The sequence below is a fragment of the Phacochoerus africanus genome, chromosome 3, assembly GCF_016906955.1.
Source record: "Phacochoerus africanus isolate WHEZ1 chromosome 3, ROS_Pafr_v1, whole genome shotgun sequence".
NCBI classification, from domain to species: domain Eukaryota; kingdom Metazoa; phylum Chordata; class Mammalia; order Artiodactyla; family Suidae; genus Phacochoerus; species Phacochoerus africanus.
Genome location: NC_062546.1, coordinates 401,358 through 422,877, shown reverse-complemented (window position 1 = coordinate 422,877; position 21,520 = coordinate 401,358). Strand labels below are relative to the sequence as shown.

The following is a 21,520-nucleotide window of genomic DNA, read 5'->3' as shown; positions in this document are numbered from 1 at the left end:
AGTTGGCTTCGATAGTAAATCCAGCATGAAAGCTCCTACAGCTGACACAATGAAGACGCACGCGAGGACTGCGCACAGGTGTCTGGTTAGCGCAACGTGTTGCCTAATTAGCATTTCTTTAAACAATGCTGGTAACAGTCTTGCCTCCCTAACCCACCACAAACGCGTTGCTGAGATTGTAGCACGGAAAGCGTGAGGAAATTCGCCGAGAATCTCAGTCAAACTTTCTTTTGTTTGTATTTCCTCGCTGTCAGAAAATATCAGTTCTTCGCCCGTTTGGTTCGTACCCAGGCTCCTCGGTCCAACCCTATTGTGCGTGGACCGTTAAATCCACAAATAACGAATTGCTTAGCACGGCTGGAGGACACCAACTAGCCACAGCCCTCCTCCTGGTGCGGAATATCCCCATTTGCCACCGGGATTGAGTTGTCAGACAGTGACTCGTGCTACCCTGTGAAATTGACATGTCTATTTACAGAGAAACAAAGACGCGGCTCGCGGCGGCGGACCCCGCTCCCTCCGCGCGCCCCGTCCGCTCCGCGCGCCCCTAGCCCTCCTGTGCGCCCGGTACCCTCCGCGCTCCTCCAGCCGCCCCGCCTCGAGGCCCCTGCGCCCGGGTTCAGCCAGTAATGAAAATGGAGACGAGGCCAGTGCCCGGCTTCAGGGGGAGACAATGACCCCCAAGGCCCGGCGGGGCGCGGGGACTCGCCGCGCCCACCTCCCGCAGTTCCGACTCTTGGCAAACTCGGCGCGGGCGGGTCCGGGTGCGGCTCCGAGGCGCGGGCGGGGGGCGCGCAGGGCGGCGCGGGCGGGGGGCGCCAGGACGCCCCCGGGCTGCCTCCTGGGGCCGGGCGTTGACGCAGCAGAAATTACCAGCTGGAAAATTCCCCTTTCGGAGGTGACGGGGGAGGGACCGCGGCGGCGGCGGCAGGAGGCGCCGAGAGCGAGGGGCGCGGGGCAGCCCCGTCGCCGCCTCTGCCTCGGAGCGCAGCCCCGCGGGGACCTCCCGTCGCCCCCGCCCGCTTCTCCCCGCCCGCGCCACCGAGCACAGGGACCGGCGGGGGCCGGGCCGGGGTCGCTACTGCCGCCCCCAGAGCCGCAGCCAGGCTAGCCGATCGCCGCCGGGAGGGCGCCCCCGCGGGGCGGGGCGCGGCGGGGCGCGGGGGGCAGGCGGCGGGGGCGCGCCCCGGCTTGGAGCGGCCCCAGCCTGGAGCGGCGCGGCTGGCCAGGGCTCCGGCTCCGCCGCGATGCGCTGGCCCGGCCGCGGACAATGAGCCGGCGCCGCTTACCTGTGACCCCATGGGGCGCGGGCGAGGGCGGGCGCCGCGGCCGCCGGACCAGCGCCGGTGATCGCCGCGGCCGCCGGGCGAGCGCTGCGTCCGGGCGGGTCCGAGCTGCGTGCTCGCCTCGGCTGCTGTGTCCGTCTGTCCGTCCGTCCGTCCGTCAGGCCGGCGCGCGCCCCCGCGCCGCTCCAACCCCACGGCCCCCGCCGCCCGCGCGCGCGCCCCGCCTGCGGACCCTGACCCCGCCCCCCGGCGCGCGCTCGGCCGCTTCTGATTGGCCCGCGCCCCGGCCCCGGCCCCGGCCACCGCCCCGGGCCCCGCCCCGCCGGCCCGGCCGCCGCCCCGCCCCTCGGTCAGTCGGCTCCGCTTGCCGGGCGGAGGGGGCCGCGGCGGGGGTCGGTTCGCCTCCGCCCCCCCGTGGGCGGCCGGACAGCGGAAGTGCGGCTGGAGCTCGCTGGGCATTGTGGGAAGCCCCCTCCGCGGGGCTAGCAGGGGGCGGGGGCGGCGCGGCGTGGGGTCTCCGGGCGCCCGCGCCCCTTACCCCTGGGTCCCAGCAGCTGCGACTCAGCCCCCGATGTGAGCTGCGGGTCAGAGCTAGGGCACCCCAACCCCTGCCTGGACCGCGCACCCGCGCCTTGCCCACGCGCCTGTTCCTCCGGGGCGCGGGTCCTTGGGCCACAGGCTATCCCCACACCCCGACGCCCAGACGCGCAAACTTCGCGCCTTCCCCGCCGGTTGCGCGGGCCGCGCGCGGTGCAGCGAAAATGCGCTCCCAGGGCGCCCGGGGGCTCGCGGCAGCGCGGTCGGGGACCTCGGCGCGCCCAGAGAGAGGCGCACCTCGCAGTGCGGGCCACGGCAGTGTCTGCCACGGGGACTTGGGTTGGGTCAACTGAGGAGCTTCGGCAGCCGCGCGCGTCGGTCCTTCCCGCCGCGTCGTCTGTCTGGTGGGGGTGTGGGGTCCCGCGAAGGGGCGGGAAGCAAGCGGCCCGGGCCTTGCCCCGCTTCCCCCGCAAGCGATCTCGAATCCTGCCTCCCGAGATGGGCCCTGCGCGTCCCTTCTCGCCCGCCCCCCCCCCCCACGTCCTCGGGTCCGGGTTGGGGGGGGGTGGAATGGGAAGCGTGGCCCCACATTCCTGACTGGCCTGTGCGGGGGCAAAGGCCACCTCGCTTCCTCTCCCGGGCGCGACGGTAGAAAGGGAGGTGAGCCTGTGGCTGGCCAGCCGCGGAGGGGAGTCGAGCACGACCTGGTCTTCCAATGGGGAGGCACCGCGGGCCGTTTGCGCACGCCCTCCCTGCGGGGCCCAGCGCGGCGGAATTCCTCGGGAGGTGGGAGGCGGCGGGCCATTATGGGTGCTTTCTCAGGATGTGTAAGGAGGCATTCACTGGGCTGCTGTGGGAGGGCAGGCTGGGGGGGCGGGGGGGGGGGCGGCCGCGGTCTGGCAGCAGCGATGAAAGGCTGGGACACTCCCTCACTGCAGCCGGCGCCTGGAAATGGCCGTGCAGACACCCTCGCCCCGCTCCCTTTGCGCTGCTTGGGCTGGCTCTGCGGGCGCAGGAGCCCCCCCGCCTGAGCCTTTCTTCTGGAGGGCCCCCTGGTCCCGAACCACAGGCCCAAGTTTCTTGGGTCCTCTCAGGCGGGGGCTGGGCACGGCCACCCTTCGAAGCAAAGCTGCTGCCTCCAGGCCGCCAGAAGGGTCTGGCCCATCACTCTGTCCTCCCTTCGAGGACACAGAGGGCGCCCTCTGCTGTGGTCCCCTCGCCCCGCCCCCCAGCCTTGGGGGGCCGCCTCGCAGAGGAGGGCCGTGCCCCTGAGGGCTACCCTCCCCATCAGAGAGAAGCCCCGTCTCCTCCAGAATGGCTCGACCCCCAGACACTGTCCATGAGGACAGCACTGCTAAGATGCCGCCGAGCGCTGCAGAGACTGCCTGGTGGCACACACGGTGGGGCTGTCATTGCTCAGGAGGCCAGCCCACGGCAGCCTAGCCCTGCTTTGCTGGCACCAGGGCTCACCCCACCTGCTAGCCTAGGGCTTCTGGGCTTGGTAGCAGGCCCTACTGCGTCGTGGAATGAGTCCCTGGGGGCCCTGGGACTCTGTCTCCCACTCCCGTACCCCGCATGATGTTGAGTTGCGCCTCCCGCCCACAGCAAACCTGTCTGGGACTGGGGACTGCAACCCATCTCTTCGGTTCCCAAAACCCTCAGAAGGGCAAGAGCCTGCAGAGGAAGCTGAGAAACCAAAAAGGCAGAAGCAAGAATCATCCCAGAGCCTTGATCAAGCCGTGCCTAAAACTGAAGCCCATCACTTCCCTGGTGGCTCACGGGGTTAATGATCCAGCGATGTCGCTTCTGCGGTTCAGGTCACTGCTGGGGCACGAGTTCAGTTCCTGATCCAGGAACTTACACATATCGTGGAAGCAACCAAACCAAAACCAAACAACAATAACAACTACAGCAAAAACTGTAGAAAAAGCCTGCCTTCTTCCAGACAGGGACGGTTCTGAGAACTAATGACCCCATCATAAAAGAGCAAGGAAGGAAGACGGGCTCAGGGCAGCTGCGGCAGCTCTGCAGAGCCGGGGGGGGCAGGAGGATCATGCAGGTGGACCCCTGGAACCACCTCGTGCATCTGCTTGGAGGGGGGGTGTCGGCAGCACAGACCCCGAGGGCCCCGCCTACATCAGTGTCCGGGTTCAGACTCATAGCAGGCAGACAACCTCCAGTCTTGTTGGATCCCCTGGCCCCTGGTGCAGGTGACTCGCTCTGCACCTCACTCCTGAGGCTGGCACAGACATCTGCCACCTGGCAGCCAGCAGGTCCTCACTGTCTGTAGGAGGGTGGCCTCTCTGAGGGCAGCTCTGCCCCACAGGGGGCTCTGGAAACAGGCAAGGGCCAAGGGTGCGGAACTGGCCTCAGTGGCGCTCTTCAACAGTGGCACCCAGGGTCCAGAGGTAGAAAAGCCAGCAGATGGGTGTCTGGGGGTGCCCAGGGAATAAGGTGCCTGAGATGCCACGATGACCCAGACTTTGTTCCTGCCCTCGCTTCACCGGTGGACAAGACAGAAGCAGGTGGATGGCCGGTGCTCGGCCCTGGTCCCCGCTGTGTGGTGGTCATTCTGGAAGCTCCTCAGCAACCACGTGTGTGAGCATGTCTGGAGCCTGCCTCACCTCGAGGCAGTGAGGGTCTGGGGGCCTGGAAGGAATGAGCAGCCCAATGTTGAGGCTGGGGACCCCGGGGGGCCAAGCTGCAGAAGCCGGCCTAGCCCAAAGATGCACTCACAGCGCCCGGCTCCACTCCCGGCTGCAGACCCCAGGCCCCCAAAGGGCAGGCTCAGTTCAGAGAGCTGCCTGGCTGGCAGGGCCCCCAAAAGGGCCTGGCACAGCCCCTGCACCACGTGCTCAGCCCGCCCTCCACCTGCCCTCATCCCCGCTGTGTGGCCTCAGGGGGCAGAGTTGCTGGGAGGGGGCCCAGCGCCAGGCCAGGCCGGGCCAAGTCTGCTCCTGCAGCAGAGCCCCAGAGACGCTTTGGGAAGACAACGACGAGGGAGGACAAGGATATCCCTCCACGTCTCCCTCCCAGCGTCCCCCCGGGCGAGCCCGCCTTGCCAGGGCCTGCGCCGCCCCACCTCCCCCTGGCAGCGCTTCCCCCCGCCGGAGCTGGGCTCTCTGGGGCTGTCTTCATGGCAATCACTGGTCAGGAAACCTGCCTGTTTATCCTCCAGCCAGTGGTGTTGCTCAGCCGTCCCCATGGCAACAGCCCTGGGAGTCCTGCCCCTCCCAGGAAACTGCCCAGAACCTGTCCCTGCCCTCTGCAGCCCCTGCTGTAAGGGGACCGGGAGGGAGAGCAGCGAAGGCAGGGCTGGAGACGCAGCCGGAGGATGCCTGGGCTGCGCGGCAGGACCCGCCCTCTGCTTGTCATCCTGGGCCCTGCGGGTGGACCGACCGGAGGCCAGGCCTGGGCTGCAGCAGAGCCCCACCCGGGGGCTGGGGGGCCGCCCGGCCAAGGCTGGAGCCAGGCCGGGCCTACTCCGGGGCCTGGCTCAGCGATGTCTGGTGCCAACTGGTCCTGCCCTCCTGCCGGGCCTCCCCGAGACCTCCCTCCAGAGCCAGAGGCTACCTGCCAACCCCATGGCTGCCCCACCCCGCTGTCCTCCGGGCCTGCGCCCCTGCCAAGCCCCACTGCCGCTCCAGCTGCCACTGCCAACTGTCGCCCCGTTCCATTCCAAGCGCTCACCCCCACCGTCCTTCCAAAACACCGCTGCCAACCGCCGGCCCCTGATCTTCCTGAGCCCCAGGCCCCCCCCACCCGGGCCCCGGCACCAGGGCCCTGCATTCCAGACCTGCCCTTCCATCCAAGGCAGGGCCACACCTGCCCTGTGCCCCGGGAGGGGGGCTGGCGTGTGAGGGCAGGGCCAGAAAGCTGGAGGTGGAGCTGGGGACTGAGGGCCCAGCAGACAGGGCTGGGGGGAAGGGGCAGAAGCAGGGGAGGAGGCAGAGGGCAGAGCCAGGGTACTTAGTGCCAGCTGCGCAGCCAGGCCCGCCTGGGGCTGGGACGGCAGCCAGGACCCAGGCTGGGCAGGCCCAGGGGGCTGCGGGTGGAGCTGGGGCCTGTCCCTGAGGGTCTGTGAACAGCTCGGCCATGGTCAGGAGGCCACCTCACCTCCCACCCTTCCAGCCTCTCTCTGGGGGCCACCAGCCCTCCTCAGCCTCGGGCGGGCCCCACCCTGGGTCTCAGCTCTCTGAGGCCAGCCTGAGCTTGGAGAGTGGTGCTGGGCTCCCTCCTGTGTGGCCACCCCCTTCCCCAGGCTGGCCTGGGTCCCTCTACCCTCTGAGCCTTGACCCCGCACCCCTACGAGGCACAGTCTCCCCCTTGCCTCCCACTCTTCCTTCCTCGACCTGCCTTTCTCTGCTTGAGCCGCGGTCCCTGTGGGTGCCTCCCTGATCCCTGCCCTGGGGCGCACAGCGGGCGCCCTATCCAACTGGGACCTCACTGGCCCTGCAGGGGAGGGGGAGCTGGCCCAGCCAGCCAGGAGGCAGTGCTGCCCGCCACGGGCCTGGGGCTGTAATTCCATCTCCGTTGGGCTCTGGAAACTGGGAGGCCGCGGGAGACCAGCCAGCCAGCACCAGAGCAGGGCAAAGGGGCCGGGGGGCCTCAGTCCCCGCTGGAGCAATGCAGCTGCTCCCCAGGGCCACAGCCGCCGAGGCTTGTGTTGCAGAAGCTGGTGATTGTGGCAGATAGCCTGGCAGGGAAAGGGGACACCGGGCCCTCCCAGGGTCCCGTTCAGGAGCTGCCAGGCGGGGACACAAGGCCGAGCCTAACGAGGTCCAACCCCGGGCGGGAAGGGGAGACGGGGGCGCATTTTCTGGGCACCTCCTCTGTCCCAGGAGTCACGGGCTGGGGGGGGAGGGGGAGGAGATGAGGGGCTCTTTTCCCCCCTCCCACCAGAGGAGGGAGTTCTGGGGTCCCCTTGGTGAGCTTGGCGGGGCCCCACCGTGCGGGGCCAGGAGGCCCCATCTCCCATCCTTCACTCACTCATTCGGCAACATTCATGGAGCGTATGGCACCTGCCACGTGCCAGGGACATCCTGAGACAGGAGAGTAAGACCAACGCTGTGTGTCCGGAAGGAGCCTGGCAATAATCAGGCCAGCGAGGAGATGGGCCAGAGCCCCTCCAGTGGCAGGACAGTCCTAGGAAGAGGGCTCCTTGGAGGAACGGCCGATGGCAGGGACAGAGCCCCTTGTCACCGAGGCCGGGAAAATGCAGTGCGGGCGGATGAGGGGCTCAGACCACAGTGACAGGGCCCAGACAGAGGGACACAGGGATGAGGGGAAAGGCGGCCAGAGCTGGGGCCCCCTGAGTATCATAGCGTCTTGCCACCTTGACGCAAAGCACGAAGCGGTCCCCAGAAGCATGTCCCCACGAAGGCGCCTTCCCGCCAGAGGCCTCCCGGGGGCCTCCCTGGGGTTAGAGGTTGACGCCCATGCTTGAGGGTGCCCCCCCCCACCAAGCAGAGGGCGAGAGGGAAGGCGAGGGGCTGCACCCTGCAGAGACGGAGCTGGCAGCCCCCCCGCCCGCTAACCAAGGTGAGCACCCTCGGGGGGGACCCGGGACGGTGGCCCTGATGAGACGGAGAGGCGATGAGAAACCTCCCCCAGCTCAGGACCCCAGTCTGCTCACGAGAGCACTCACCAGACGGATCCAAACTGAGGGACTCTCTCCAGAACTCCTGACCGGCACATCTCAAAACTGTCCTGGTCGTGAAAACGAAGGGACATCAGGGGCTCGGTCCTGGCCCAGAGGGACGTCTCTGCAGCATGGCACCTCCGGTGGGGTCTTGGGGCAGAAGAGGGACACTGATGCAGTGAGGCTGGGTGGTAATTTCAGGGGAAGCGGAGTGAGGGACACACGGCGATTCTCAGGACTTCCAAATGGTGCCACTTCGCCGTTTACTCCAAAACGTCAAGACCAAGTCAATCAAGGCCCCTGGCTCTGCCAGCCTCAGGGGACAGCGGCCACAGGGTGTGGCCCATGGCCTCATGAGGGACTTGCCCCGCCGAGGCTTTGACCCTTCCTCAGCCAGGGCTCCACCTGCCCCGGTCCTGTCGCTGAAAGGGACCCCAGTCCCCCGACCCCCGCCTTTGCTCACGAAGATGCAGTGCCGCCCGCCCGCAGGACGGGCTTTGCCCCAGCAAACGACTCCTGCTCGTTCTGCTCAGCCTTCTCTAATTCCCCACCTCCCTACAGCCCTCTTCTTGTCTGCTCTCTCTTTATGTTTTTGTTTTTGTTTTCGTCTTGTTTTTTTTTGCTTTGTAGGCCTGTGGCACATGGAGGTTCCCAGGCTAGGGGTCAAATCAGAGCTTTGGGTGCCAGCCACAGCCACGGCCCCAGCAGCACCCTACGCCACAGCTCACGGCAACGCCGGATCCTTAGCCCCCTGAGCAGGGCCAGGGACCAAACTGCCTCCTCACGGGTACCGGTTGGATTTGTTTCTACTGTGCCACAACGAAAACGTCATCCTTTATTTATTTATTGTTTGGCCGCACTCGAGGCATGAAGAGGTTCTGAGCCAGGGATCGAACCTGTGCCACAGCAGTGACAGCATCAGATGCTTAACTGGCTGAGCCACAGGGAGACTCCTGCTCTCCCTTTAAACCCTGGAGTCCTTGTGGGGTCTCTCCCCACTGCAGGGGCCTGCGTGAAGTCTCTCCTGCCGCCTCTAGGTGTGTCCCGGGCTCTTTCTGTCAGCAGCTGTGAGCCTTTGTCAGGCCTGTGTGTCTGCGTGCGTTCGCCTTGCTCTCTCCCCAGTGAGCCAGGCCCAGTTCTGGACACTGAACACGAGAGGTCCCACCCAGGTCTCAGGAAGGAGGGCAAGACACCCTCGGGGGTGGGGGGGGGGGGAGTGTGGGGACGCGGAGGTGGGCGGTGTGCAGCTTGAGCCAGGCTCGGGGACATCCTGGCTGGGCTGAGCCCGGGTGCTCCTGGGGCCACGTGGCTCCAACGACGGCCAGGCGAGGGCTTCCAGGTTTGTCCACGGGCCGTAAGGTGCCGAGGCCGACTTGCGAAGAGGAGACAGAATGACAGTCGATGGAATGACTCAGACAGGTTATCGGGTGAGAGCTGACAGGCCCTGGGTGGAGCAGACACAGGAGAGGCTGGGGGAGGTGGCTGGACAGCAGGGTGGTGGGAGCCTGTTCACAGACAGGAAGCCAGGCGCTGTGGACGCTGGGGACTCGCAGCTTTGCGGGGCGAGGCCAGGGCTGCGGGTGCCATATGGGGGAGAGGAGGCCCCAAAGGAGAAGGGCTGGCTTGGGTGCCCATGACCCCTGGGGCCCCAGCGCGGCCCCCAGGAGCAGTCTTGCGGCAGAGGGGTGGTCGATCTGGGCAGGTCGCTTGGGCAGGGGCCCAGGCGGGGCCCCCATCCTTGGGACGCCTGGGCCCGGGGCCTCCTGCAGTCTGTGCCTGGTCCAGGCTTTTCCGGACAGCTGCGATCTCAGAGCCCGTTGGTCTGTGCAGTCCTCTCTCTCCACCTCGGCTGAGGGTTGGGATGCTAGAGTCTGTTCTCTGGCCCTTGGGGCCCCGATCAAGATGGTGCAAGGTGACTTCCAGTCCTGCCCAGGTGGGACAGCCCCGATGGCCCCTCCCCACCCACACAGCTCCAGGATGAAGCCAGCCCCCCCCTCCCCCCGCCAGCTGGTGACGCTCCCTCCCACAGACGCCCACCGCTCACCCTCCAGGTCAGTGCAGCCTCAAGTGAGGTAGGCCACAACCTTCCGCCCACCCGGGTGCCTGGGGCATCCCACAGCCATCTGCAGCCTGCTCAGATGGCCTCAGCCTGCCTCCCTCGCCACCATCCCCAGCGCCGCACCTGCTGACAGGTGGTACCCACCCCACACACCTGCTTGAGATGAGAGAGACGGCAGCGAGGCCCCGTGGCTCTTCTGCCCCAGGGCCTTTGCATCTGCCATTCCCTCAGCTCAGATACCTTTCCTGCTCCCACACACTGGTGGTTCTCACCCTGTGGGCTCACCCCCAGCCCGCTAAGAGAGCGGTCCGCTCTTGTTCTCGGAGAGGACCCTGCCGAGACGGGCCTCCTTTGGCCCGACGCCTGAGCTTTCTGGTGTCCTTGGCCTCTTCCCCGCGCTCCGTGAGGGCAGGGCCTTGTCTGATCCGCTTGCTGTCCTGAGTCCTCAGGGGCAGCCTGGTGAGAACCGGGGTCAACACCTGCTGTGTGATTATGGGTAAGTCACTGACCTCTCTGAGCCACAGTCCACACCCAAGGGACCTGTCTGACCTAGCTAAGTGGGCGGGGCCAGGTGGCAGGACACAGAAGCGGCCCCCAGCGTTGTCACAGGGGAGTTTAGCAATCACAGCGCGGGGTGGGCCCGGGCAGGCAGGGTGCTGAGAGTGGCCCCCTAACTTTCTGGGGTGGTTTCCAGTCTTGGACACCCTGGGCTAAGGCCTTCACTGGCCCTCACCCCCACACACCCCGGGGAGGGGCCGGGGGGGGGTGGCTCGGGGCCTTGGAGGCCATGGAAGAAGGTGAGGCCTTCGCCCCGGGGCGAAGCTTCCAGAAGGAACCAGGAACAGCAGCTGCTGAACCTGGTTAGACCACCGCCGGGGCACAGCCCCCAGAGCCGACCAGGGGCCAGGGCTGCACAGAGCCCTCTGCTTGCAGCTGCATGGGAGGCTCTGTCATGGGGAGTGGGGTGACACGCAAGAGCCAGATTCCGCAGCTCCCACTGCCCCCCGCTGCGTGGGGCTCTGGTCCCACCTCCCCCGGGGGTCTCCGAGCCGGGGTGGTTCAGAAAACCAGAGCCTGGAGGCCTTATCAGACCGCAGGTTTTCCTGAGGAAGGAAGGGTGGGTGTGGGCCTCCGGGATGGGCGCCTCCTCTGGGCGTGCCTGGCCCCGGGGAGGGTGCGCTGCCCTCCTGGGGGGGGGGACACCCCACCCTGACAGACCCTGCCCAGACCCCGAGGACAAAGAGACCCCAAGGATAGAGATGCCCGGGCCAGGAGCTGGTGGGGGAGGTGTGTGCCCTGGAACCGCTGGAAACACACTCGGGTTCACAGAAACCTCGACCCAGAATATGCTCCGAGTCGCCCTCTTTGCAACAGCCCCAAACTGGGAAAAGCCAAATGCCCCCGAGAGGCGGAGTACGTCAGGGGACACTGGGCGGCCAGGAGGACAGCAGCTGGTGACTCCGGCACTGCAACGGCCTCCCTCCCATGGCAGGTCGCCTCCAGAAGTGGGTGGGACGCGTGGAGCCAAGGGGGTCAAACAGTGACCCTTTGGGGGGTGGGCGCAAGGGGCCTCCTGAGCTGGCCATGCCCTTTCCCGTATTCTGGGTGCTGGTGACAGGGTACATTCTGTTTAGGGAGAGTCACCACATACGCACTGAAGCGGGGTGCGCTTTCGGTATGTACACGGTTCGTCAATAAAACGTACACCAACCCCCCCAAATCTCCATTCCCCAGGGACGATGCTTCCCTTGCTGTCTGTCCTGCTTCCCACCTGGGCCCCCAGGGAAGGCTCCCGGGATCCTTTGCGGGGTGGGGGCGGCAAGAGGGGGAATGGGGGGCCCTGGGGCCCTTCCTACCTCTGGGGACCGAGGCTTGGCCAGGCTGGCTGCCCCAGGCCCTCTGCCTTTCTCAAGAGCGGCCGGAGGAGCTGCGGGGTCGGGGTCCCTGACACTTGCAGGTGGGGCAGGCGGATGTGGGGCCCGCCCTGCTGGAGCCGAGCTGGCTGGCCTTGGAGTGCTGGGTGGGCCCGGGGGACCGCCCGCTGCCTGCTGGACCGGGGGTGCCTCCCGTCCTCCTCCCTCCCCCGGCCTGCGGGCGCCTCTACCCCTTCCGCTTCCAGAGGCCCCGGGGCTATTTTTAACTCAGCTGAGCTCCTGCAGAAGGTGGACAGAACCCTGGGGGGGAGAAAGCCCAGCAGCTGTCTTCCCACCCCTCCCGCGGCAGGGCTTTCTGGGGGGAAGAGTCATTCTTGACCTTAGAGGGCAAACAACTTCACCCCCAAATGTGGACGTACAGGAAGCCCACACAGACACCCCAAGATCCAGGCACCGGCCTGGGACACGCTCAAACACGCACGCACCGCCCAGGGACCTGCTCAGGGACGCCAGCGGCACAGCCCCAGAGGCGAAGGCCGAGTCGCAGAGCTGGTCCCTCAGCCGTGCCCGGACACCTCGGCTACCAGGAAACACGCCCGCAAGGGGCAGACACACAGCGCAGATGCTGGGGGCATGGTGGGAAGGACCCCCAGTCACCTTCGCAGATGGCTGTGGGGGAGGGGACCTGCTGGGGCGGTGGGGGGCGCTCAGCCACTGGGCTCCGGTGCCCCCAGGACCAGCCCGGTCTTGCTGTGGGCCTTGTTTGCCCCCAAGGGGAGGGGCAGGCTGGTGGCCGCTTCTCCCCATCCTGGCCCCACGCAGGACGGGGCATGGGGGAGGCAGCCTGCGGAGCCGTGGCCAAGCGTGGTCAGCCCCCACTTCTTTGCCTTGCGCCCCACTTCCCCTCTCCTCCGCCAGCCTTTGTTCCTGCGCGGGGGGACTGGAGCCTGTCCCGGAAAACCCCAGGTGCTGGGCTGGGGCCTCTGTCCCCTGTATCCGGGTCCTGGGGGAGGGGGAGCTGGGAGAGGCAGGCGGGGCTCGGGACCCATGGGGGCAGCTGGCCGGCCTCCAAGGCCCCTCCCCCCCACGACGCCCCCACCTCTGCCCCTGGAGGCCGGAGGGATGGAGGAGGGCCGAGAGCCGGCCTGGGGGACAGGACATCCTCTTGGCAGGACACAGGACGCCAGGCCGGAGGTTCCCAGCCCTGGTCAAGGCCACAGGGGGACAAGGTCACCGGGGCCTGAGGCTCACTGGGTCTGAGATGGCCGGTGCGCTGAGGGCCAGTCCAAGTTGCTTCCAACAGTGACTTCGCGAGGGACAGCGGGGCCAGCACCAAGGACGCAGCCCAGTCCCAGATGCCCAAGCCCCACAGAGGCCACAGCCGGGATGCCGAGCCGCTGGGGGTCCCAGCCCCGGGCGCCCAACAGAGCAAGGGGGCCCGGGGACCACTGTCACTCTGGGGAGCCCCCGCCCCCACATTCGCCTTCCCCTCCCACTGGGCAGCCTACTCCTCCGGGTGAATGCCGGGGCCGCTGCCTTCGAGGACAGACCCCAGCCGGGCCCCAGCTCTCCACGGCCCAGGACGAGAAGCCCAGGGAGAGACCAGCTGGTGTGAAGGCCACGGGGCCTCCCGGGGCAAAGCAGCAGGGCCCGGATTTCCTGAGCAGCGCCGTAGGCCCGAGGCTGGCAGTCTGCTCACTCTGGGTGATGACTGGGTGATGCAGGCTGCCAACCTGGGAGGCCCCGGCAGGCGTGCTGTTGGCCAGTGGGGAGTCCAGGCCAGAGAACCCCTCCTCCCACACCAGCCCCTGGCTCCAGCTTACAACCCACCCCCAGTGCCCACTGCTCATTCACAGAAGCGGCTGCCAGACTCTTCCGGTTGCTCCAGTGGGAAACAGTGTCTCATTTAAAAACAGCCTAGGAGTTCCCACCGTGGCTTAGAGGTTAACGAACCTGACTGACATCCATGCGGACACAGGTTCGATCCCTGGCCTCACTCAGTGGGTTAAGGATCCGGCGTTGCCGTGAGCTGTGGTGTAGGCTGCAGAACGCGGCTTGGATCCTACGTTGCTGTGGCTGTGGTGTAGGCCGGCGGCTACAGCTCCAATTCGACCCCTAGCCTGGGAACCTCCATACGCCACAGGAGCGGCCCAAGAAATGGCAAAGAGACAAAAAAAGAAAAGAATAAATTGAGTCTGGGTTTGCCTCTGTTTGGTCAGTTTACTGGAGCTGAAATTACCAAAAGGGATTAAAGCCTGGAGTTAGCCCGCGGCCTGGCAGACACGAGCCCTGTGCCCAGCAGCCCAGCCCTCGGCGCCTTCCCCGTCACTTCCCTCCTGTTTTTTCTTCGTTCCACTCACCGCCTTTACGTTTTTTGTAAAAATTAGGTGTATGGGACCTCAATTTACATACGATAATGTCCGCCGATTGCGCGGCTACAACCTGATGAGCTTTGACCCGCGGTCAAGCAGCCACCCGGCGGCAATGACGACGGTCGCGCCCCCCCCCCCCCCCCCGGGCCTCCTGGCTTCCGACCTTGTCCCCCGCCCAGCAGGTCCCTGCCGGTTTCTCTTTCTCAGGGCTTCACAGAAGCAAAACCTTGGGACGGGGGTCCTGGGGGCCCGCCGTCGGCTTCACGAGACCCTCGGCCCAGGCACCGCTCCTCCCTCCGGTCCTCTGCCCCTTTCCTTCCGCAGTGGACGAGGCCCGCCGCCAGCTGACGGGCCTTCGGAGTTTCCCCCACGGGGCCCTGTGACAAACGCTGCTGGGAACCTGAGTTCGGGGCTCCCTGAGCGCATGTCGTCTCCTTTGGGCAAATACCGAGGAGTGGAATTGCTGGCTCCTTCCGATGAAGGAGGTTTTTCTAAACCTTCTTACGGGAGGTTTTCGAGCTGCCCCACCGGACTGCAGGCCCCCCAGGGCGGAGACCGCACCCCGGGCGTTGCTCGTCGCTGTGACCAGGGCCCAGGCCGGCTCCTCGCCAAGAGGGTGTATACTCTCCACGGGCATTTGTCCACCGAAGGAATGAGCGGGCCGTGGTGGTGCCCGCGAAGGGGGGTTTTGGTGATGCTGGTGGGAGGTGATGGCAGAGCCGGAGGCAAGAGAGGTGACCATGTGATGGAGGTGACTGTGATTAGGTGACAGGGACAGGAGCTGCGGGCGGCGAGGGAGGTGGCGTCTGCAGCGGCGAAGATGAGAAAAGTCTCCTTTGCCCTCCTTGGACAGGTGGCGAGGGCCCCTGGTTGAAATGTCTCCTCCAGGTCTTCAACTCCAAAGACCTCAGTCACCCACTCAGAGTCACTCCTCGGAGCAGGCTGCCACCAAACCCACCCCGATCCCGAACCGACTCTTCTCAGCCCCCGGCGGGGCTCCTGCTGTGGCCCTGCCCTCTGAGCCCTGGCCTACAGCTCTCCTCTCTCCCAAACCTCCCTTCGGCTTCCTGCTCCTGCTCAGACCTCGAGCATATCCTCTCCGGGCACCGCTGTCTCCTTGCCAACGCCTCAGAGGAACCAAGCCCGACGACCGACGCCCCCAGAAGGCAGGCCAGGAGCGGACCCTCGACACCCCCAGCCCCACAGCCTTCCTCCCTGGCTCTCCCTGCCTTCTGGAACCTTCCTCCAGCATTAGCCCTGCCCCCTCCTCCAGCCCCTCCCCTGCAAAGCAGTCACCACTCCCGAAAGGCAGACATGAGTCTGGAACTTTCTTGCTGAGAGTCTCTCAGTGGCTTCTGAGAAGCAGCTTCCGTTCAAACTCCCTCCCGGCAGTAATGCCCCACCCGACCTGCCCCATGCCTGTGCCCGCCCCCGCCCCCTGCCCCGTTCCAGCCACACCACTTTGTTCTTGTTCCCCCAAGATATCAAGGTTCCTTTGCCCCCGCCCCCTCCCCGGGCCAGGCCCTGTGGCCATGGCCTCACTCACAGCTGACTCCATCCAGCTTTCTGGGCCCAGCTCCTGCCCCGCTCCTGCCCTCTGCCCTCTGGGCATCAGCTCCCGAAAAGTCTTCTCTAGGGGAGACCCTTCCTTGTGACCGGCAAGCAGGGATGGACCGTGCCACGCTCAGCCCTGTCCACGGCCACCAGCACAGCAGACCTGCAGGGAGGGGTCCTGCCCGGCAGCGGCGGTGGCAGAGAACACCCTGGGCTGTGTGGCCTGGGGGACCGGGAGACTCCTGCCTGAGCAGGTCCCAAGGCGCTGCCCGGGGCTTTCCCGGGGGCTGTGCTGCTGATGGGACCTCGGCTGGTGGGGGCCGGGCACCCGGGCATTTCCTGTCCAGCCTCACTCCCCGAGGCCCCAGCGCCGTGGCCCCGCTCCTTCCTCCCCCGCCGGGGTGGGGGAGGGGGTTTCCACAAAGCCCCACTATTTTTAGCTGAGGGAGAGGGACCAATTTCTGGCCCCACTGCTTCCCCCAAGGGAGCCTGGGCAGAACGGGGGGCTGGGCCCCGGAGGTGGAGGTGGCGGCCTGGAGCCGCTGCCTCCCTGGCCCCCTCCGCCCCAGGCCAGTGGACACCTGGGCAGCCCAGATGGCTAGGCAAGGGGACGGCTTGGGGCCCGGGCTCCCCGGGTGGGGTGGGCTCAGGGCCTGGGTGGGCTACCGCCCACTTCCTGCGGCCTCGCCCCGGCACATCAAAGGCCACGAGCGCCCTGTGGTCACTCCCCGGCTCCCACGCAGCCGGAGGGGAGGGGCGGGAGCAGGAACCCTGGCAGCTGAGTCCGGCGCCGGAGGCTTCAAAGCAGCTGGGTGGGCAGCCCTGCGGTTAGTGCCGATCCCCAGGGCAGGGTTGGGGGCAGGAGGGGGAACGGGGCTGTCCCCGACTTCTTCATCCGCCCCCCACTGCCTTCCTGGGTGGGCTCAGGGCAAAGGCCCGGACACTCTCCTGGCTCCCAGATCCCGTCCTGGAGCAGTGCCACCTGGGGCCGGCCGGGACGCCTCCGTGACTGTCCCGTGTGTGGGGTCCAACTGGGGTGACCCTAGAGCAGCCCCCCTAGAGAAACCACAGGGACCAAGAGGGAGGGGGTTGCCCCTCCTGGACCCAGGGTCCTGGCTTGTGGTGACTGGGGGGGGGTGGACAAGCTGCCCTTCCTCTCTCCCCGGCCCCCTCCCCCCTCTCCTGGGCCGGAGGGAAGAAGGGCCTGCCTGTCTGGCCGGTCCTGGAGCAGCCCTGCTCCCCCCCCACCCCACAAGGAGGTGGGCTGGACAGGCTGCGGTGGGCTTGACCTCGCGCCAGCTCCCCGGGGCGAGGGGTGGGGGAGCCAGGGCCTCCGAGCAGAGCAGCCGCCCAGAACAGAGAGCGCCTGTGAGCAAGTGGGGGAGGAACTTACAGGGTCCCCTGGGGTCAGCTCCAGGACAGTTGCCATTTTTAATCTGTGCAAGAGACTTAGAAGGAGCCGCAAGGGCCGTAACCTAGATCCTCGCAGAGGCAGCTCTTCAGGAGGTGCGGGGGGTGCGGGGTGAGGGGGGTGCGGGGTGGTGCCCCCTCAGCTGTGGGCCCCAAGGGCACCAGAGACCTGAGCTCACGGGGTGCCCCAAGGTCCTACCTTCCCCTTCTCTTCCACGCTTAGTTGCGGCGGGCGGGGGGAGGGGGTCCCCTGATCTAGAGTCATGCCAGAGCCTCATGAGCCCCCAGCCCTGACACAGGGGCGTAAGCGGAAGCCAGCTTCAGCCCACCCACCCAGGCCGGTGGGAGACCCACGCCCCAGGGAGGCTCAGCTGGGGGGTCCCGGGCACCTGCCCAGGCTGTCTCCCACTCTCTAGAGGAGGAGCTGAGGAGGCCCAGTTACTGAGGACGACCCCCCCGACCCTGCTTCTTTGCTCTGGCGGTGACTGCCTGGACCCAGGATGCTGCAGATGGGTGGGATGGGCTTCCCAGTAACGCCTGCCCTGCCCGCAAAGATGAGCAGCCCCGGGGCAGGAGGAGGGGGACAGGGCGCTGCGGTGGGGACTCTAGGTCACTGTCCCCATCTCCAAGGGCCTCTGTGGGGGCTGCCCCTTTGGAGACACCACTCACCTCTGTGCAGCCTCGCTACCACGTGAAAAATGTTGATGGTTCCACGACTTGGAGGAACCGGGAGACCTGGGCCCACCCAGAGGTTCCCAGGAAAGGGATCCAGCTCAGATCCTCCCTCCAGGCCGATCCCCCTTCCTGCCACCATCCCTGGGTTTCACGGTCCCGGCCAAGGGTCCCCGTCCTTTCGTCCTTTCTCCCCTCCCCTCCCCAGAGGGGCTGCCTGAGGTCCAGGGCGGCTGCCCCGCAGGTGAGGGGCCTCCGAGGCGCTGCGGGCCAAGAGCAGGCCTGGATTCCTGACAGCGGAATGGCTTCTGGAGCCTGGCCTGGTCAGCAGGTCAGGACCAGTCAACATTCATGCCACTTCACACACACGCACACGCACACGCACACGGACCAAAACTGCGGAAACACCAAGCTGCCCAGCTTGCGGCAGAGACGAGCTCCCTCAGACTCACAGGCCAGCACAAGCTTTCGGAGCAGCCGTCCGGCCGCAGCTAGGGACTCTCAGAGGAACCTGGCGTGGAGGGAAAGCGCCTAAGGGGTTCTCGGACAAGGGTGTTCGTGCGGCCGTGGCTGAAGGGAAAGATCTGGAAACGGGGATGTTCACCTGCAGAGGGCACGCCGGGGCGCGGGTGAGGCTGCAGGGGTGGAAGGGGTAAGGCCTGCTCAGCCGGGCTCCCAGCCAGGCGTGACTGTCCTGGGAGCAGGGCTGTGGCCTGCACAACGCCCAGGGCAACCTGCACCCACTAGAGTCTGCAAGAATGGTACAGACCGGGCACCACCCAGAGGTGCTAGCCCCCCTCAGACTGGCCTGTAGGGCTCCTGACCCCACCCCCAAGTTTCACCAAGGGGGCACAGAGGGAAGGGAGACAGAGACGGCCGGGCATGTGCCCGCCCACAAACCCCACCACCCGTGAGGGTGCCGGGTAACTGTGACTCCAGATGTTCAGCAGCTGTCTTGGCCATTTCCGCCCCTTCTTTGACCCCGCATCCGCCAGGAAGCGTCCCCTCCTGTCCTCAGGCTCCCAGCCACCCCCGACCCTCCCCGCACCCTATTTCCTGAGCAGAGGCGGTTGTGCAAACTCAGCTCCCCTCCCACGGCGGCTGCAGCTTTCTCAAGGCTGGACACCCTCTGTCAGGGGTTCTGATCCCGGCCCCACCCCTCAGCCTCTGGGACTGTCTTTCTCACTCTCCCTCGGTTCCTTCTCCAAGGTTGGCAGCATACATGGGGCCTCCAGGGAGGCTGAGCAGAAGTGGGGGGTGGTGCTTGGCCTAGGTGGGGGAGGGTGGGAGGCCTGCAGAACCAAGGCCAGAGGTCACAGAACCCAGCAGGCTCTGGGATGGGATGCAAGGCTCTGAGGTCGGCCTGGTGGTCCCTGGGGGAGGCCTCCTCCCCCTGAGACCTGAAAACTGGGGACACGGCCCACCTTTACTGAGCACATGGGGGGCACAAGAGGTCACTGCTGCTGCAGCTGGTCCAGCCTGGGGGTTCTTCTGGAGAGGGGACAGCAGCAGGAGGGTGGCCTTCCTGTCACGTGCTTTCCTGTCTCGACAGAGCTGGTGGTTCTGGGGCACTCAGGCTCTGGGGGCTGGGTGCAGGGGCCAGGCCAGACTCAGGGTGAGGACTCCTGGGGGCTAGCGGCTCAAGCGTTCGGGCCTCTGCCCCTCAGAATCCGGTTCTTGCCCTCCACCCAGCCCCAGCTTCCTGCTCTTCCGGGGGAGCCAAGGGCAGGGCCGGGGTGAAGGGAAGGCTCTATTTGCAAACACAAGCCTCAGAGCCAAGGGAGACGGGAGACGGCCCCCAGGCCCTCTTTCCCTGGGGGATCAAAGCAAAATGTGATGCGTCCAACATGCCAGGTGGACACCCCCCCCCGCGCCCAGTGTCTGCCTGGCCTCGGGCCGAGGATGCAATGAGGCCCTCTGCTCTGCTGTTGGGGTCACTCCTGCTGTCTCACAAAACGAGCCTGGAGCCTCTGGGTCTGCACCCACCTTCCCTGGCCCAGATGAACAGCCTCCCTAAGGGAGTGAGGGAGTAAGGAAGTGAGCCCCGCCCCCAGGGCTCCATCTCCAGCCCTAACCTCAGGCCCAGGCTGGACATTTCAGGAAGACAAATCCTCACCAATCCGCATGGGCAGCTCTGCCCACTCTGATGCCAGGAGGGTTCCCTGTGGGCTCCCTCCTGGGGCAGCTTCCCTCTGCCCCTCGTGCCGCCCAGGACCCAGTAAAGAGGCGAGGTGCTTGCAGCACAGTGGGAGCAGCCGCAGAGCCCTTTCCCAGGCGGCCAGTGGCTCCGCGACCCCCTCTTGGTCCTCAGGACTTGACCAATTATCAGGCAGCCAATCCAGGAGGAAGGCCTGGATTTCAGTGGCTGGAGGGAGTGGGTGCTGGGGGGAGAGCTGCCAGAGTTAGTAAAAAAACACGAGTTCCTGTCGGGGCGCAGTGGAAACGAATCTGACTGGCATCCACGAGGACGCAGGTTCCATCCCTGGCCTCGCTCAGTGGGTTAAGGGTCCGGTGTTGCCGTGAGCTGTGGTGTGGGTCACAGATGCAGCTCTGATCTGGTGTTGCTGTGGCTGTGGCGTAGGGCTACAACACTGATTCAACCCCTAGCCTGGGAACTTCCAAATGCCACAGGTGCGGCTCTAAAAAGACAAAAAGAAAAAAAAAATCCTAAAAACAACAAAACGAAAAAAATCTCCAAACAAATCTACAGACAGGATGTCCAGTTAGAGCTGAACTTCAGATAAGTAATATTTCAGCGTGAGTGTGTCTCATGCAACACTTAGGACATACTTCCACTCAAGAAGTATTGGTTGTTTATTCGAAATTCAGATTTAACTGGCAGTTCTGGATCTTACCTGGGACTGGCGGAGGGGGATATTCCAGCCCTCAGCTCACTCACTCAGCCCATGGACCCCTCCCGCCCAGCAACTGCTGAGGCCAGCAACAGCTCTCCCCTCTGCTCCCCACGCCTGGTGGGGTTGACAGGGCCAGCAGAGTCCCCGACTCAGCTGAACAGGCAGGGTGCCTGGGCAGAGAGGACAGGCTGGGGCCTGGAGGCCCTCCCCAAGGGCTGGAGCCTCTGAGGCAGGACTCGGGCTCCGGAGGTCTGCCTGGGTTGGCCAGGTCCAGGCAACTGCTCAGTGAGCCCCTAGAGCCCAGCTGGTCCAGGCTCCCTGCATGCCTACCTGGCCCCCTCTGCCCTCAGGTGGGCTGGCTGGCCCGCTTAGGTCCTAGAGAAAAAGGGGAACCCACCAGAACCCTCCAGAAAAGAGGAAGGCACAACTCGCAGGGCGGTTTGAGGGGGCCGAAAATGAGGAACACTGGCCAGGCAGGACCCACCTGGAGAAGGTCACCGCCTCTGCTGGCGCGGTAGAAAGAGGACCCAGGGCAGGCGGGGGGGTTTCCAGCCTGCTCGCACCCCTTTCCTGGGAAGGAAGGTGCAGAGGGCAGGGCACAGACGGAGAGCAAACACTGCCTTCCTGCTCCAGCGCAGCCCCCTCCCAGCCTTTGCTGCTCTCTGTGCGATTTCCTGGGCTGCTCCCTGGTACCAGGGAGGCTGGGCAGGGGACCCCTCCTAGCAGCCTCCTCCAGGACCGCCCCCCAGCCTCTGCAGACTCTCACACAGCCTGATCCCCAAGGCTGCTTCCTCCTGCCTCTGCTCCATCGCCCACCAGCTTGCTACCTGGGGCAGGAGCAGGGGGCAGGCTGGTTCAGGGTGTTTCTTTCCCAGTGAGAGCCAGGCCTCCACCCAGGAAGCGGTCAGGGTGTTGATTTCCGGCCTGTCTGTCCACCTACAGTTCAAGGAGGAGGCTGTTGGAGGCCACTCGGGTGTAGGTGGGAGGCTGGGCAGCTGGGGAAGCGGGGCCTGGGGCCTGGGGCCTGGGGGGAGGGCGTGGCCCCGGGCCCCACGCTGTGTCCTGGGGGCGGGGCGGGGCCGGGCGTCCTCCGCCCTAGGGACCCTTTGTGTGCTCAGCGCCGGGTGTCTCCTCCTCTGCAGCCACAGTGACTCACAAAGCCAGCACGCGCCGGGCAGATGCCGCCTCTCCTGGACCCTGGAAGGCCCAGGTCACAAAGGCCACGAGGGCCAAGCCCTGAGGAGGCATGTCCCGCGGCAG

The 21,520-nt window shown here is 66.2% G+C and overlaps 2 protein-coding genes across 2 annotated transcripts in view; both read right to left on the bottom strand.

Annotated features, from left to right (window-relative positions):
• Positions 1–1,467, bottom strand: part of ZBTB46 (zinc finger and BTB domain containing 46) — a 49,995-nt gene extending 48,528 nt beyond the window's left edge. The window contains exon 1 of the mRNA XM_047770614.1: positions 1,290–1,467. The gene's annotated coding sequence lies outside the window, so the exon portion shown is untranslated. The remainder of the gene's footprint in view (positions 1–1,289) is intronic.
• A 2,272-nt stretch (positions 1,468–3,739) lies between these two features.
• Positions 3,740–21,508, bottom strand: LOC125122348 (uncharacterized). The gene is made up of 9 exons (XM_047770532.1): positions 21,417–21,508; positions 21,201–21,284; positions 16,717–16,759; positions 12,906–13,130; positions 11,883–12,066; positions 11,380–11,752; positions 9,809–9,979; positions 7,471–7,614; positions 3,740–4,472 (listed from the first exon to the last, which is right to left on the bottom strand). Exons 1-9 carry the CDS (start codon positions 21,506–21,508, stop codon positions 4,391–4,393), a joined length of 1,398 nt encoding a protein of 465 aa, XP_047626488.1. The 3' UTR covers positions 3,740–4,390.
• Positions 21,509–21,520: the final 12 nt, after the last annotated feature.

Bases quoted from the DNA above. Each gene is read 5' to 3' on its own strand.
- LOC125122348 (XM_047770532.1), bottom strand. From the start codon at position 21,508: ATGCCTCCTCAGGGCTTGGCCCTCGTGGCCTTTGTGACCTGGGCCTTC. The intron at 21,285-21,416 runs GTGAGTCACTGT...CCCTCCCCCCAG, and splicing joins GCCCGGCGCGTGCTGGCTTT to GCCCCAGGCCCCAGGCCCCG. The intron at 16,760-21,200 runs GTAGGTGGACAG...TCTCTTGCACAG, and splicing joins AACAGCCTCCTCCTTGAACT to ATTAAAAATGGCAACTGTCC.